The 13,694-nt window shown below is 56.1% G+C and overlaps 1 protein-coding gene across 2 annotated transcripts; it reads right to left on the minus strand.

Annotated features, from left to right (window-relative positions):
- Positions 1-461: 461 nt before the first annotated feature.
- VPS4A (vacuolar protein sorting 4 homolog A) lies at positions 462-12,250 on the minus strand. 2 transcript variants are annotated; one of them, XM_028143234.2, is made up of 11 exons: positions 12,061-12,250; positions 7,963-8,074; positions 7,729-7,876; positions 5,937-5,995; positions 5,722-5,841; positions 5,092-5,248; positions 4,377-4,525; positions 3,798-3,879; positions 3,370-3,589; positions 2,247-2,387; positions 462-1,280 (listed from the first exon to the last, which is right to left on the minus strand). In XM_028143234.2, exons 1-11 carry the CDS (start codon positions 12,079-12,081, stop codon positions 1,179-1,181), a joined length of 1,311 nt encoding a protein of 436 aa, XP_027999035.1. In that variant the 5' UTR covers positions 12,082-12,250; the 3' UTR covers positions 462-1,178. The 2 variants fall into 2 exon arrangements, with proteins under 2 accessions (XP_027999035.1, XP_008138176.1); XM_008139954.3 differs by having other exon boundaries at positions 5,937-5,998.
- Between the last annotated feature and the right edge of the window lie 1,444 nt (positions 12,251-13,694).

The raw sequence follows: 13,694 nt of genomic DNA on the forward strand, positions 1-13,694 counted from the left end.
ACATCGACCAGCTGCCTCCTGCACACCTCCCACTGGGGATGTGCCCGCAACCAAGGCACATGCCCCTGACCGGAATCGAACCCGGGACCCTCCAGTCCGCAGACCGACGCTCCATCCACTGAGCCAAACCGGTCTCGGCTACTCTTGAGTTTTAAATGCTGGCTGCAGAGCAAACCACATCTGGCCCACAGGCCTCCCAGTCTGAGATTCTGATCTGGAGGCTGGACAACAGGAAGAACTGCCCGAGTCCCTCCAACACCCCTGGCCACACTTCTGAGGCCCTGGGGGAAGAAAGGTCTCAGGAACCCGACTGAGTATAGGCCCAGGCACAGTGGCAGTGGCAACATTCCTACTTCCTACTCTGCTGAAGACAAGACAGCGGAGAAAACCAGGTCTTTCTACTGGAAGCAAGCATTGCCTTCCAAGAGCCCAAGAGTCAAAGACGCACTCACTCAGGTGGCTCAAGGGAAAAGGGTTTATTAGCCCACTTCCCGGACAGGGACCCGGCGGTGGCTGCGTTCATGTTCTCACATTCAGAGGGAAGAGGCAGCAGGGAGACCCGCCTGCCCGCCTTCCCTCCTGACGCGCACAGCTTGGTGTTCACAGACCCTCTCCTCCTGCAGGGAGGAACAGGGCTCGGGATGCCGACGTGGGAGGGTGCGAATGGCTTGGCTTTACTCTTGGCCTTTACAGGCAGAGCTTGGGCTGGGGATCCAGGGCATCGGCCATTCAGTTCACAAGGAGTGACACTTGGATCTAAAAGGAACGGGCCACGGGGCTCGCAGGTCTGCTGCACCAGCCCTACTCCTCGGCTGTTCCCGTGATGCTTCAGGTGATTTTAACTTTATTTATAAACAAGACGAAAATCCAAGCAGCATTAATTTAGAGGAACAAAAAGGCTTTAAAAAACAACATGGAGTGGCAGGACAAGGAGTGAGCATCCAGAAGAGGAGGAGGAAGTAGGAAGAGCCAGTATTCCACCCGCTGCGGATGTGCTTCTGCATCTCTGCGGCCGGGAGCCCCTTCCTTCCTGCTCCTTGGCTGGCGGCCACACAGTACAGGGGACATGGAGTGACTTTAGGACGAGCCCTGGAGCCCTGACTGGCCACCGACATGAGGAGTGCAGGAATTTACCGCCATCAACCTCCCTCCTTCACCGTCACCAGAGTGAAAAGCTTTTAACTCTCCTGTCCAAAGTCCTCTGAGAATTTCTTCACTTTCAGGAGGTCATCTGCATTCACGGTGGGCCGGGTGGTGGCCAAAGACCGGAGCATGTCCGACTGCAAAGACAAGAGCGTGTGGCTGAGGCGAGGCCGGGCTTCAGGTCCTCGGCCTCCCAGCGTCACAGACCCACGCAGTCCAGGGTGGAGGTCAGCCCCAGCCCCAAATGCAGACCTCCCTCTGGCAGCCTGGCTTCTGCCTGAAATCCTCCCGAAGAGATACTCTTCCTCCTGGGGCAGTTTCTGTCGTTTCCAGATGGGCCTGCTGCCAGTCCGAGGGAATCTAAGCTCCCGCATCTAACTCAATGAGAAGCTCTAACTGCTCGCCCACACCCGCTGCAAAGGCAGACACCGCCATGCAGAACGGGCAAGACCATGGGCAACACCGGGAAAGGAGGGGTGAGGACCAGCCAGGAGAGGCTGCCTGTGCAGCTGCATCAGGTCACACGGTGCTGACACACGTTTGCTGGTTCCTTCTGGGTGCAGGACAAGCCAAACCCATGGAATGAGGCAGACATATCACCGGGCCTTCGCTATTTTTTTTTTAAATCCTCACCCGAGGATATTTTCCATTGAATTTTAGAGAGAGTGGAAGGGAGGGGGAGAGACACAGACAGAGAAACATCTATGTGAGAAAGACACATCAATTGGTTGCCTCTTGAACCCACCCCAACTGGGGCTGGGGATCGAGCCTGCAACTGAGGTACATGCCCTTGACCGGAATGGAGCCTGTGACCTTTCAGTCCGCAGGCCAATGCTCTGTCCACTGAGCCACACCGGCTGGGGTTGGCTTTTACTATTTTTGCAGAAGAAAATAAAATGCTAATGCTACGGCTTCCATCCTGGGACTGAGTGAGGACTGCGTCTAACAGCAGAAGCCCCAGCTACTCAGAGCCCCAAAGGCCGTTCTCTGTTTAGGAGCCACAACAGCCTAGGACAGAAAAGGGGAGAAGCTTATTTTTATTCCTGGACCCAAGCCCTCAATTTTCTGGGCTGTGCAGTCCTCTCTGCCAGCTGGCCACTTACCATGCAAACCACAGGCTCTAAGAGTTTGTCACTAGGGACATCCATCCAAGTCATCTCCATGGCCCCTGGGTCCCCTGGAGAGCATGGGGTCAGGAGGTCATCGGTCATAATGTTAGGGTTGGTGCGGGAAGGGCCACAGACCTGAAAGCAAACAGGAGTTTGATTGGCTGCTTTTGGAGAAGGGGCAGGACACCTCAGGTTTCTGAGTCCTGAAGAGAAGGTAAGGGCAGGATGTGAACAAATGCCTGGATTTCTAGGTCGTTAGTCTGAGGAGGGAAAGGCTCCTTCAAAACTCTCAGGCTGAGTGGTCCCAGTGGCTGGAAGTCTGACTGAGAGGCTGGTGAATGGCGTGCTACTCCAGCCACTGTCCTCCGGAATCTCACTGTGTGGCCCCAAATGCCTTGGTACCTTCCTCTCCCTCATTCACTCAAATCTCACCACCAACGTAGTGGCTTCAAAAATGTTTTTCCACCTGAAATCTCTCCATTGGCACATTCTCCCAAGTGTCTGAAGGCTCATTCCCTCACCTTCGTCAACTCGAATGTCACCCAGTGTGGCTTATCCTTTAAGAGTGCAACCTGCCCCTCTGCCCCCAAATCTCAGACCTCCCCTCCCTGCTCCAGCTTGCCCCTCGCCGCCCTCTGAGAAATGAGTCTGTTTTGTTGATTCCCTGTCTCGCCCTCTAGGAGAGGCTCCTGGAGGAGGGCCTTTGTCTGCTGTGGTCGGTTACAGTGTCTCCCTAGCTTCTAGAAAGAGCCAGGTGCAGAGCAGGACGCCTGGCAGCCCCTTGACAGAGAGCTTCCGTGTGAACGGGGTTCCTCCTCACGGCGTGGGATTCTGCACCCACTTTTCAAACACCGAGGAGGGCCCGCCACACACAGCACAGTGCTGGCGGCGGGGCCACGGTGCCCTGTCCCCTCGGCTCACACAATCTGAGACGGTCAAGCAGGAAGAACTGCAGGGGAGGGGAGAGCAGGGACAGCCCTGGCCGGGCCCTGCAGCCCAAGGGTTCATTTTGCACTTGCCCTTGGTGCTCCCAGAGACCCAGATGTGTCAGCTGGCAAAGAAAGCTGCTGTCCCCTTTCCCGCGACAATTTCTAAACAAGCCTTGTGGCTCACTCACCTTTTTGAAGTGTGTCGCTGACTGTACTTTCCTAACGGGCTGCATGAGGGAGTCCCGCACAATGATGCTGATGTCTGCACCTGAGTAGCCCTCTGTCTTCCGGGCCAGCTCCTGGATATTGGCGTCCGTGAGGCTGTGTGGAGTGCTACCCAGATGCAACCGGAACATCTGGGAACGGGCAGCCTCCTCCGGCAACGGGATGTAAATCCGCTTTTCAAACCTAGAGAGCCAAGCACACGGCTGGACTTGAGAGCAGATGGAGGAGTCATCTTACTGAGGAGGGACAGCGCCCACAGAGCTGGCTGCTCATCATGCAGACGGAAAAGCCTCCGAGAGACCGGTCAGGCTGCATGCCCGGCTGCCGGCCACGGTCAACGCTGACCATGGCCGGAGAATGACCCTGGCTTCTCCTACTGGGGAAGACTCACCTCCTTCTAATGGCTGAATCCAACACCCATGGGATGTTTGTGGCACCGAGAACCAGAGTCCCATCGTTGTTATTCCCCACTCCTGTGGACAAAGGGAAACAGATGCTGCCTCCGAGCACCGCAGTCAGTCAGACCCTGCGGGGAGGACCTCAGGGGCTTTGTGTCCTGAACTGGAGCCACCCTGTGCCACCTCAGTGGTGGGGCCCCAACTGGCTTAGCGGCAGCGAAGAGCTCGGCTGCCCTGCCTGCCTCGGGAGGGGCGGAGGGGCGGAGAGGGCGGAGGGGCAGAGAGGGCGGAGGGGCAGAGAGGCGGAGGGGCAGAGAGGCGGAGGGGCAGAGAGGGCAGAGGGGCAGAGAGGGCAGAGGGGCAGAGGGCTGAGGGGCAGAGAGGCGGAGGCGGTGGCCGAAGGCCGCAGGGACCTCTCCAAATGAAGGCCTGAGGAGATGGAACTGAGAACTGCTTCTCTGAGCTTCCCTCCACCCCAAGGACAATCAGATCCAGCTGCAGCTGACTCACGAAGCCTGGGCTGGCTTTAGGTGGCCCGAGACCCAGGGCGGAAACCCAGGACCAGCACGCACCCTGCATCTGGACCAAGAACTCTGTTTTGATCCTTCGGGCAGCCTCGCTCTCATTTTCGTTGCGGGAGCCGCAGAGGGAATCCACCTCGTCGATGAAGATGATGGAAGGCTTGTGCTGCCTGGCCAGCTCAAACAGGTTCTTGACCAGCCTGTGGAGGCGAAGAGTGGGGTTGGCACCCGGACACTCACACGCATGCCCAGCCCGGGTCCCGGCCACCACTTCTCCTGCCCTTGCCACGAGGAGGTCAAGACGATAGTCATGCTTGGATTTCAAAAAAAACGGTGGTGACAAATCCTCCGGCAGCACTGCACCCAGAGGAAGGGCAAGCCTGGCGCCCTTCCCCATCCATTAGCTCTGGACTTGTCTTAAGTCACTTCCCTTCCTCTCAGCCGGTGTCATCATCTGCTAAATGGGAGTCAGGGTGGGCAATACGCTAACGACATAAAGTCCCCAACAGAGGATACCCGCCTGATACCCAATTGCCGGAGTGCCTTCTCTTCCCTTCATGAAGACCCATCTCTCCCAAGTGCCCTCCCGATTTCGGTGTCTTGATCAGTGTCCTACCCGATGAGCCAGCAAGATACCCTCTGCTGCCTACTTCTCCCTGACACCCAACAGCAGCTCCTCCGGGAGGCGGCTCCAAGGGCAGGGGAGCTGGACCACCCGCAGAGAATGCCGGGGATGCCGGCAGAGGAGGGCCTGGTGCTGACTTACTTCTCACTCTCCCCCAACCACTTAGACATCAAGTCTGAGGAGGACACAGAGAAGAAGGTGGAGTTGTTGGCCTCTGTTGCCACCGCTTTGGCCAGGTAGGATTTCCCGGTGCCAGGGGGTCCAAAGAGCAGTATCCCTCGCCAAGGGGTACGCTTGCCTGCAAGAAAGAATAAACTGAGTGAGCTTCCCTCTGACTGGGGCAGAGGGGCCTCAGTCACTGTCAATGCAGTCAGAAATGAGTTCTACAGGACAGCTGATTCTAAGAGCCAAGGGGTGAAGGAACGACATTAAGTGCCAGGCTTTGTCTTAGCCCTGGCTCATGACCCCGTGCCCTTCACAGTGACACTGTCTGGCACTGGTTTCTGACCCTGCCCGCCCACTGGGACCGTCAGTCGAAGTTCCAGGTATAAAGGTGTTAACACCAGAGAGAAGCAAGGACTGGATGAATGCAATGGGCAGGCCTCGGCCTTTCCTGAGTGGGAGCCCCCGAAAGGCCAGGCCTCGCCCACTGAGGGCAACGGGAGCCGAGTCACCACCTGCCCCTGGACAGCTTCAGTGCGGGAGCCTCAAGCCTGCTCCCTCAGAAGCCTGATATGTTTACATCCAGGCCTACAGAGGCTCAACTCCTACCTGTGAACAAGTGTGGGAATTTAATTGGCAAAATGACAGCTTCTTTGAGGGCCTCCTTGGCCAACTCCAGCCCGGCCACGTCACTCCACCGAATGTTGGGCTTCTCCATCATGACAGCACCTGCAGAGGGAGGCAGAGCCTTGGATCCAGAGCCCAGACCCACGGGGGCCCTCGCCATGTCCCGCTCCCACAGCATGGGGCCTCCAGCCTCTTACCCATCAGTTGTTCTTGCAATTTCTTTTTCTCTGGATTATCCCCTTCACTGTCACTATCACTGCTGGGAAAGGAGACAGAAGATGACAGGCTGGGGCCGGAGGCTGGGAAGAGGCTCCCAGAGTGAGGCCAGGCTCTGCTGCCAGCAGAGTGGTAAAGGGATGCTCTTCCTGCTCAACGGCGGAGAGACCCACGAACAGGTACCCCGAGCACACTCAGGGACTACAACGGGTCCTCCAGGAAACTCTCATGACCCGTCCTCATTTCTTCATTGAGGGAATAATGGAGACATGCGCTCTTTCTAGAGACTGGTGAGGGACATATGCTTTGGCTGGACTTTAAGAGCAGCCAGGGCCCGGCTCAGTGTTTGAGCATCTACCTATGAACCAGGAGGTCATGGTTCAATTCCCGGTCAGGGCACATGCCCGGATTGTGGGCTCTATCCCCAGTAGGGGGCGTGCAGGAGGCAGCAATCAATGATTCTCTCTTATCATTGATGGTTCTCTCTCTCTCTCTTCCTTCCTCTTTGAAATCAATAAAAATATTATTTTAAAAAGAGGGAAAAACAGAGCAGCCAGGCAAGGCAAGTAATTAAAGCCCTCACTGGCCTCTCATACGGACTCGAAACCAGACAGCAAGTGGCTCTGACCTGGAGAAGAGGTCAGTCTTTTTTTTTCTTTTTTAAAAATTTTTTTTTTTTGTTGATTTCAGAGAGGAAGGGAGAGGGAGAGAGAGAGAAACATCAATGATGAGAAAGAATCATTGATCGGCTGCCTCCTGCACACCCCCTGATGGGGATCGAGCCTGCAACCCTGGCATGTGCCCTTGACTGGAATCGAACCCAGGACTCTTCAGTCCGAAGGCCGACACTCTATCCACTGAGCCAAACCAGCTAAGTCAAGGTCAGTCTTCTTGAGTCTACAGAGGAGCACCTGGAAAAGGAACAGTCCCTGCCCCCCACCCCCTGGCAGATCCCTGTCCGGATAGGAGGGATTGCCATCCTCACACCTCTGCAGCTCCCTTGGAGATGTCTGGCCTTCTGCCCCTTCCTTGGTGTGTCTCTCACTCAGGCAACCTTCTCCACCCGGAAGCAGAGCCTCCCACCTCTGGGGATACAGCTAACACAGCACCCACCACTCTCCTACTCAGGACTTCCTGCCCAGGATCCTCCCTCACCTCCAGGACCCCAGTGGCCTTTGTGCTCAGATAACCGGAATCTCCATGGTGGACAAACCACAGACGTGAGGAGAGAAACTGCAGAGGGAACCCTGTCTTTGGAATCAGGGTGTGGGTCCAGACTCCATCAAGTTCCAGCTCTGTGACCTTGGCAATCTCTGAATCTCTGAGTCTGTAGCTTCATAAGTCAGATAAAGATGTTAACTCTAATGACAACAGCAGCTGACATTTATTTAACCTTTACTGGGCACCAACATCTATCCTCAGGGCTTCACCCCATCACCTCATTTGCTCATCATCTTCCTCCTCCTACAGACGAGGAACTTGAGGGCACAGGGGGCCGTGGCACTTGCCCAAGGTCACAAGACTAGGAAGTGGCAGAGCCAGGTTATACCCCAAGAGTCTGGCTGCAGAATCCAAGGCTAGTAACCTCCACGCTGGCTCCCCACCCGGACCCAGCGACGCAGTGCACACAGCAGTATTCTGTCAAGTGCTTGACGAAAGCCGCTGTGGGCTGCGGTGGAAGTCCAAGGCTGCATTAGCACCCAAAGCGACAGCAACACAGGGCCAGGCACATGCTCGTGGGCCCGGCCGGGTCCTCCCCTCCTCCGCACTCACCCCTTGCTCTCACTCTGATTCTCTTTGACTGGCTTCTTGCCGTGCTTCTCCTTGTTCCGTAGATAATCCTTCAGCTTCTCTGCCCGGTCTAGGTACTGCATGCACTTGGCTCGAATGCTCTCCTTGGCCTTGTCGCTGTGTGCCTCATCTGCAAAGGGGACGGGAGGGGCCCTGTGAGCCCCCACACTCCTCTCGCAGGGGCCTGGCGCCTGGGAGGGCCCGGGCGGGACTCACATTTGATCGCGTGTAGGAAATACTCCACCGCATGCTGGTAGAGCCGGAGTGCCTCCTCGTAATTCTTGGCTTTGTCCTCTTCTGTGGCTTTTGTCACCAGATCAATGGCTTTCTGGAAAGGCAAAGCAGAGAGCTCAGTGCTTCCCAAGGGATCCAGAAAGCCCTCGGGCCCCAGGCAGAAGGAATGCGCTGATGAGAATTAGTCAGGCACAGACCATTATGCCGCTCTCCTTCTCCAACAACTAGAAAGGCCGTAAGAGGATGTTGACAAGATCGCCATCCCTCTTCCCAGTGCACTCAGCACCCCGGGAGCAACCTCCGCAGTCTTTGCTCTGAGCAAGTGGAAGCTGGTGAACAGTCCGGTCATTCCGCGCCTCGGGGGAAAGACATGGACCCCGACTCAGAGCCTGGAACAGGGGAACCCGGAACCGATGGGTTCCTGTGCTGTGCGGCAGGGAGGCCAGAAACCTGAGGGCCAGAGAGGAGCCAGCCAGCGCGGAAAGCCCTTCATCGACCGGAGTTTTACGAGATGAAGTTAAAAGGATCTACTGGCCCAACCTGCTTCTGGAGACTGGAAAGAGAAGACGTTTCGTCAAGCTGACACTTAGGGAAAAGCTACGGGTACACATGGGTCAATCCACCAGCATCTCCATTACGGAAAGTGCTTGCTTACCCCATAAGCACGTAGGTGCTGCCAACAGAAGGGCCCCGCCCTGGGGAACCCTCTGAGAACTCTGCGGGAGTCTGTGTGCATCTCACACACCCTGCAGGCCTGTGCTCTCCACGGAACCCGGAGCACGATGGGTCTCTCAGACCGCTGCCCCACCCCCACAAATCCAGTTTTGGAAACCACGGCTTCACCCGGGGAGCGTTACCAGAATCCTCCTCCGCCAGAAGATACAGCACTAGACCCCAGGCGGGCGGGTCCCGCTGTTACACACAGTTCCGTCCATACAAACGATAACCCTCCTGGCCAGCCGGGGCAGGGCCCAGGCATTTGTGCAGCCCTTCCCATCGGAAGGCAGGAAGCCTCAGAAAGAAAGACACAGACAGCCCTACCAAACTAACGGACGGGCAGCGCAGCCAGGCTGATGTGAACTCGCCGGGGTGAAGAGACGAGGGAAGGTGAGAGTGTAGCTACCATTCTCAAGCTTCGGCTCCATCCGCTCCCTAAACAGAGAGAATGGCCAGGAGCCCCGAACCTTCTGACTGGATGAGTAGCTTACACACAAGCTTCACTCGTCTCCTCTCTCCCATCACAGCCCTTCAGAAACGACATGAACGGGTAGTCCTGTGCCTGGTGACTCCTCTTCTCCATAACAAACACCCCCAGTTCCTTGGACTTTCCCCCTCTATACCAATGATTTTCAATAGGTGTGCTGCAAAGAATCTTAAAACATGCAATACCTGGCTATTCAGTCAGGAGCACTGACCTCTTCTCTTAGTTTGTAGTTGGTCAAATACAAAAATGACAACAGCGCTCTCCCTCCAGGGAGCATGCCCAGGCCATTCCCTCTCCCCACCCCTGACCTCTATGGGACCCGGGAGACCTGCACCCAGAGGAACAATGGGCAGTGGCAGCGCGTCCAGGGTTAACCCCTGAATCTGTCTCCGAGGCTCCCTTTCCCCCTTTCTCTGACTCCCCAGTGAGCTAAGGCACCCAGCCCAGGCTCTCCTGCTTCTTCCATGCCCTTCTTTGTGTCACTGTCCTAGGTATATTTTTGCTGCGGCTAATAAATTGCTTGCTTTTCCACACACACACACACACATGACAACAGCCAACACAACAATAGCCGTCTGGTGTAAATGAATCAAAATGATATCAAATTTTTTTTGGCATATCAGCAAAAAATATGCTATATTTTTTGGTGTGCTGCAGAATTTTAGAAATTAGTTCACATGTGCCATGAGATGAAAATCACTGCTCCATACGCCTTCTTGCTTAGGTTTGTCCTTTTGGAAGGTGGGGTTCAGAACAACACTCCAGGTCCGCTCTGTCCCCCATGTGACAGGCCACGTGGCAGAGCAGGCCCATCCCTTACCTCCCCTCTTTTTTTTTTTTTTTTTTTAAATATATTTTATTGATTTTTTACAGAGAGGAAGGGAGAAGGATAAAGAATCAGAAACATCGATGAGAGAGAAACATCAGTCAGCTGCCTCCTGCACAACCCCCACTGGGGATGTGCCCGCAACCAAGGTACATGCCCTTGACCAGAATGGAACCTGGGACCCTCCAGTCCGCAGGCCGACGCTCCATCCACTGAGCCTAACTGCCCAGGGCTCCCCTCTTTTTAAAAAAATATATTTTTATTGACTTCAGAGAGGAAGGGAGAGGGAAAGAGAGAGAGAGAAACATCAATGATGAGAGAGAATCACTGATCGGCTGCCTCCTGCACACCCCCTTCTGGGGATGGAGCCCACAACCTGGGCATGTGCCCTTGACCGGAACTGAATCCCAGACCCCTCAGTCCGCAGGCCGACGCTCTATCCACTGAGCCAAGCCAGTTAGGGCCCTTGCTTCCTTCTTAATACTCAATTACGGCACCTGAGATTCTCCTGGCACCCGCATCCAGTTTTTTGCATGCAGGAGGCCTCAGCTGCAGTTTGGAGAGGAACAGTTTTGCATAACAGGAGGGTAAGGAGACCAAAGTGCCAACCCTGCCTCAGCTCGAGTGACACGTGTTGCAAAGGACGAGGATGAAAGAAAAGGGCTGCAGAATCTCTGTGGCAACGATTCACGCCTGCCTGGGAGCCCCAAGGCGGCCACTGACAATACAGACACCAATGAGCAGGCATGTGTGCCCACAAAACGTCACCTGTAGACACTGAAATTTGAATTGCATGATTTTCACGTGTCACGAAATACCCTTTCAGCCTTGTGAAAATGCGAAAACCTACATTATGCCGCACTGGAAGAAGCCGCTCGCAAAGGACTTCATTACTGTATAATTTCCATTTGTATAAAATGCCCAGAATAGGCAAATCTATAGGGGCAGGAAGTAGATTAGTGGTTACCAGGGGCTGAGGGGAGAGAGAGAGAGGGGGAGTGACAGCCACAGGGTGAAGGTTTGGCTTCAGGGTGATGTAGATGCTCTAAAAGTGATTGGGGTGATGGTTGCACAATACAGTGAATATACGGAAAACACTTTAAACAGGTGAATTGTGCGGTGTGGGTTGTATTGTAGTAAAGCTGTTTTTAAAAAATGTTGTTTTTTTTTAAATAAAAAACATTCTTAGCTTGCAGGCCCTACAAACACTGGGCAGATGGGACCTGCAGGTGGAAGTTTACCCACTGTCCCCACTGCCCCTCCACCTGAAGCAGCCCTCCCTCCTCCACCCCCAGGAATCTGCATGCTACCTTTGTGATCCTGCCAAGTGCCACTTCTTCCATGAAATCTTGACTAACTCCCCGCAAGCACTGTGTCCATCCTCTCTGACTGAGCACTCACTGTGCAGCTGACACCCTGTCAGGAATGCTTTCCCAGAATTAACCACAGCAACCCTCCTCAGACCCCAGGATCACGGAACCGGCCCAAGGTCACACGCGAGGGGTGGCAGGGTGGACCTTCAAGCCCAGCCTGAGGCCTGAGCATGTTTACGCTTTCCGGCCCAGCAGGACCGGCGGCGGCACCTGGAAGGTGGGTCAGTCCTGCATCCAGGTGGCGCCACCCAGCACCGCCCTGCACAATCCAGGGAATGAATGAAGGGTCCTTGGCCGAGAAGAGGAAACCGGAGGAGACAGGGAAGAAGCAGGGGCTGGTAGGAAGGCAGGAGGAGGAGGAGGCGGAGGGAGAGCCAGCAGCCGACCGCGGCCCGAGCTGCCCGGGCGGCGCCAGGAGGCCCCGCCGGGTGAGGCTGAGCCCACGGCGGGACGGCGGCGCCAGCTGCACGGCGCGGCCTCGGGCTCGGCCAGGCCAGGGGGCCGGGCGTTCCGAACGGGAGGTGGCCCCTGGCTCCGAGTCCGTAAACACAGAAACCGGCGGGGGCGGCGACGGGCCGGCGGGGCTCAGAGGAGGCCCCCGCCCGCCCGGCTGCCGGTCCGCAGGCCCCGCCGCGCCTCCTTCGGCCTCCGCACGCCGGCCGGGCCGCGCCGAGTACCTGGAGGGTTGACGTTGTCATTTCATCTCCTGGGTCCGCCTCACACCCCGCGGCGCTGCTTGCGGCCTCGGTCCGGCCTCGGAGAGCCGAGGTGCTGGGTGCGGCGCGGGGAGCCCGATGGGTCCGCGCTGGGCGCGGGGAAGGGTGGCCGCTGGCAGCGGGAGAAGAGTCCGGGAACGAGCGATGAGTGCGGCCCAGAGCGGTCGGGCCCGAGCGGCGCGGCTGCCCCCTGGCGGCTACGGCCCGCACTGCAGGCACCGCTCTCCGCGGCCACCGGCCGCCCCGGCGAGAGCCCGGCCAGGGAGTGCGCGGTGGGCGGGGGCGAGGCCGGGAGCCCCGCAGGGCTGCGGTGGGCCCGGGAGTGGGGCGGGGCGAGGGGGCGGGGCCGTACGCAGGGCGGGGCAGAATCCTCAAGCCCTAGACCCCACTTCCCCTAAAGCAGCGCCCGTGGGGCAGTTTTCAGCTCCCAGAGCTTTGTGTTCCGCGTGCAGGGTTTGCTAACAGTCAGGATCCACCTTTTCTGGCTTTTGAGGGTAATGAATGAGCTAGCTAATGTAAACATAGTGTCCCCTACAGTGTTATCAGTTCCTGGTAACTTACCATGTCTGTGGCTCTGTCTAAAAGTAGTTTTGTTTTTAATCCTCACCGAGGATATGTTCTTATTTGTTTTTAAATAGAGTGAGAAAGGGGGCGAGAGAGAGAGAAACATGGAACTGGGTGGCTCCTGCTCGCGCCCCCACTGGGGATCGAACCCACAGCCTTGGTATGTGTTCTGACTAGGTATCGAACCCGCAACCCTTTGGTGTACAGGATGATGTTCCAACCAACTGAGCCACGTTCACTCCATTTAACAATATTTCATCAATATAGGCTATTTTGGAGCTCTGTGTCGTTTCTGGGGGTACAGCAATGATTGACAGCTCTAGGGGAGCCTGCAGTCTGAGGAGAAAGATGATGTGCATCAGGAAAAGTTATGTAATAAGCATGTTGAGGCCTGTGTGCGAAGGCCCATGGCTCTGTGGGCTTCTAGCAGGCAAACCTGCCCAAGATAGGGGTTCAGGAAAGCCTCCCATTCTTCGAGCGATGAAGGGGGTTAGAAGAGCATTCCTGGCTGATGGAACAGCCTGTACAAAGGCCCCGAGGCCCTGAGGAGGCCACTGGTGGAATTTAAGAAACTGGAAGAAGGCTCAGGCAGCCAGAGAGCAGAAAGTGTAAGTCAAAGCCTGAGGTGAACTGTGTTCAGGGGGAGGGCAGGGGCCAGAACATTTGGCCATGGTCAAGATTTTGGGTTTTATCCTGAGAACAATGGGAAACTGTTCATTTGTTTTTGTATGGATGACTCTAGCCCTACTATGCAGAACTGATTGCAGGGGTGGGATGGCTCTGTGAAGCTACTGCCTTAGTCCAGAAGAGTGAGGAGTGAGGGAAGCCTGGACTGGGGGGAGAGGGGCATGGAGAGATACGCACAGAATGGGGTTGGTTTTGGAAGACAAATTTTAAGCGCTTGGAAGTGGATTAGATAAGGGGTATGGTGAGGGCTGGAGGGACAGAGATAACTCCTGGGTTGCTGGCTTCGGCACCTGGACCAATAGTGATGCTACTGAGATGGGGACACTGGACAAAGACTAGATCTG

Source organism: Eptesicus fuscus, chromosome 21, assembly GCF_027574615.1.
Source record: "Eptesicus fuscus isolate TK198812 chromosome 21, DD_ASM_mEF_20220401, whole genome shotgun sequence".
NCBI lineage: Eukaryota > Metazoa > Chordata > Mammalia > Chiroptera > Vespertilionidae > Eptesicus > Eptesicus fuscus.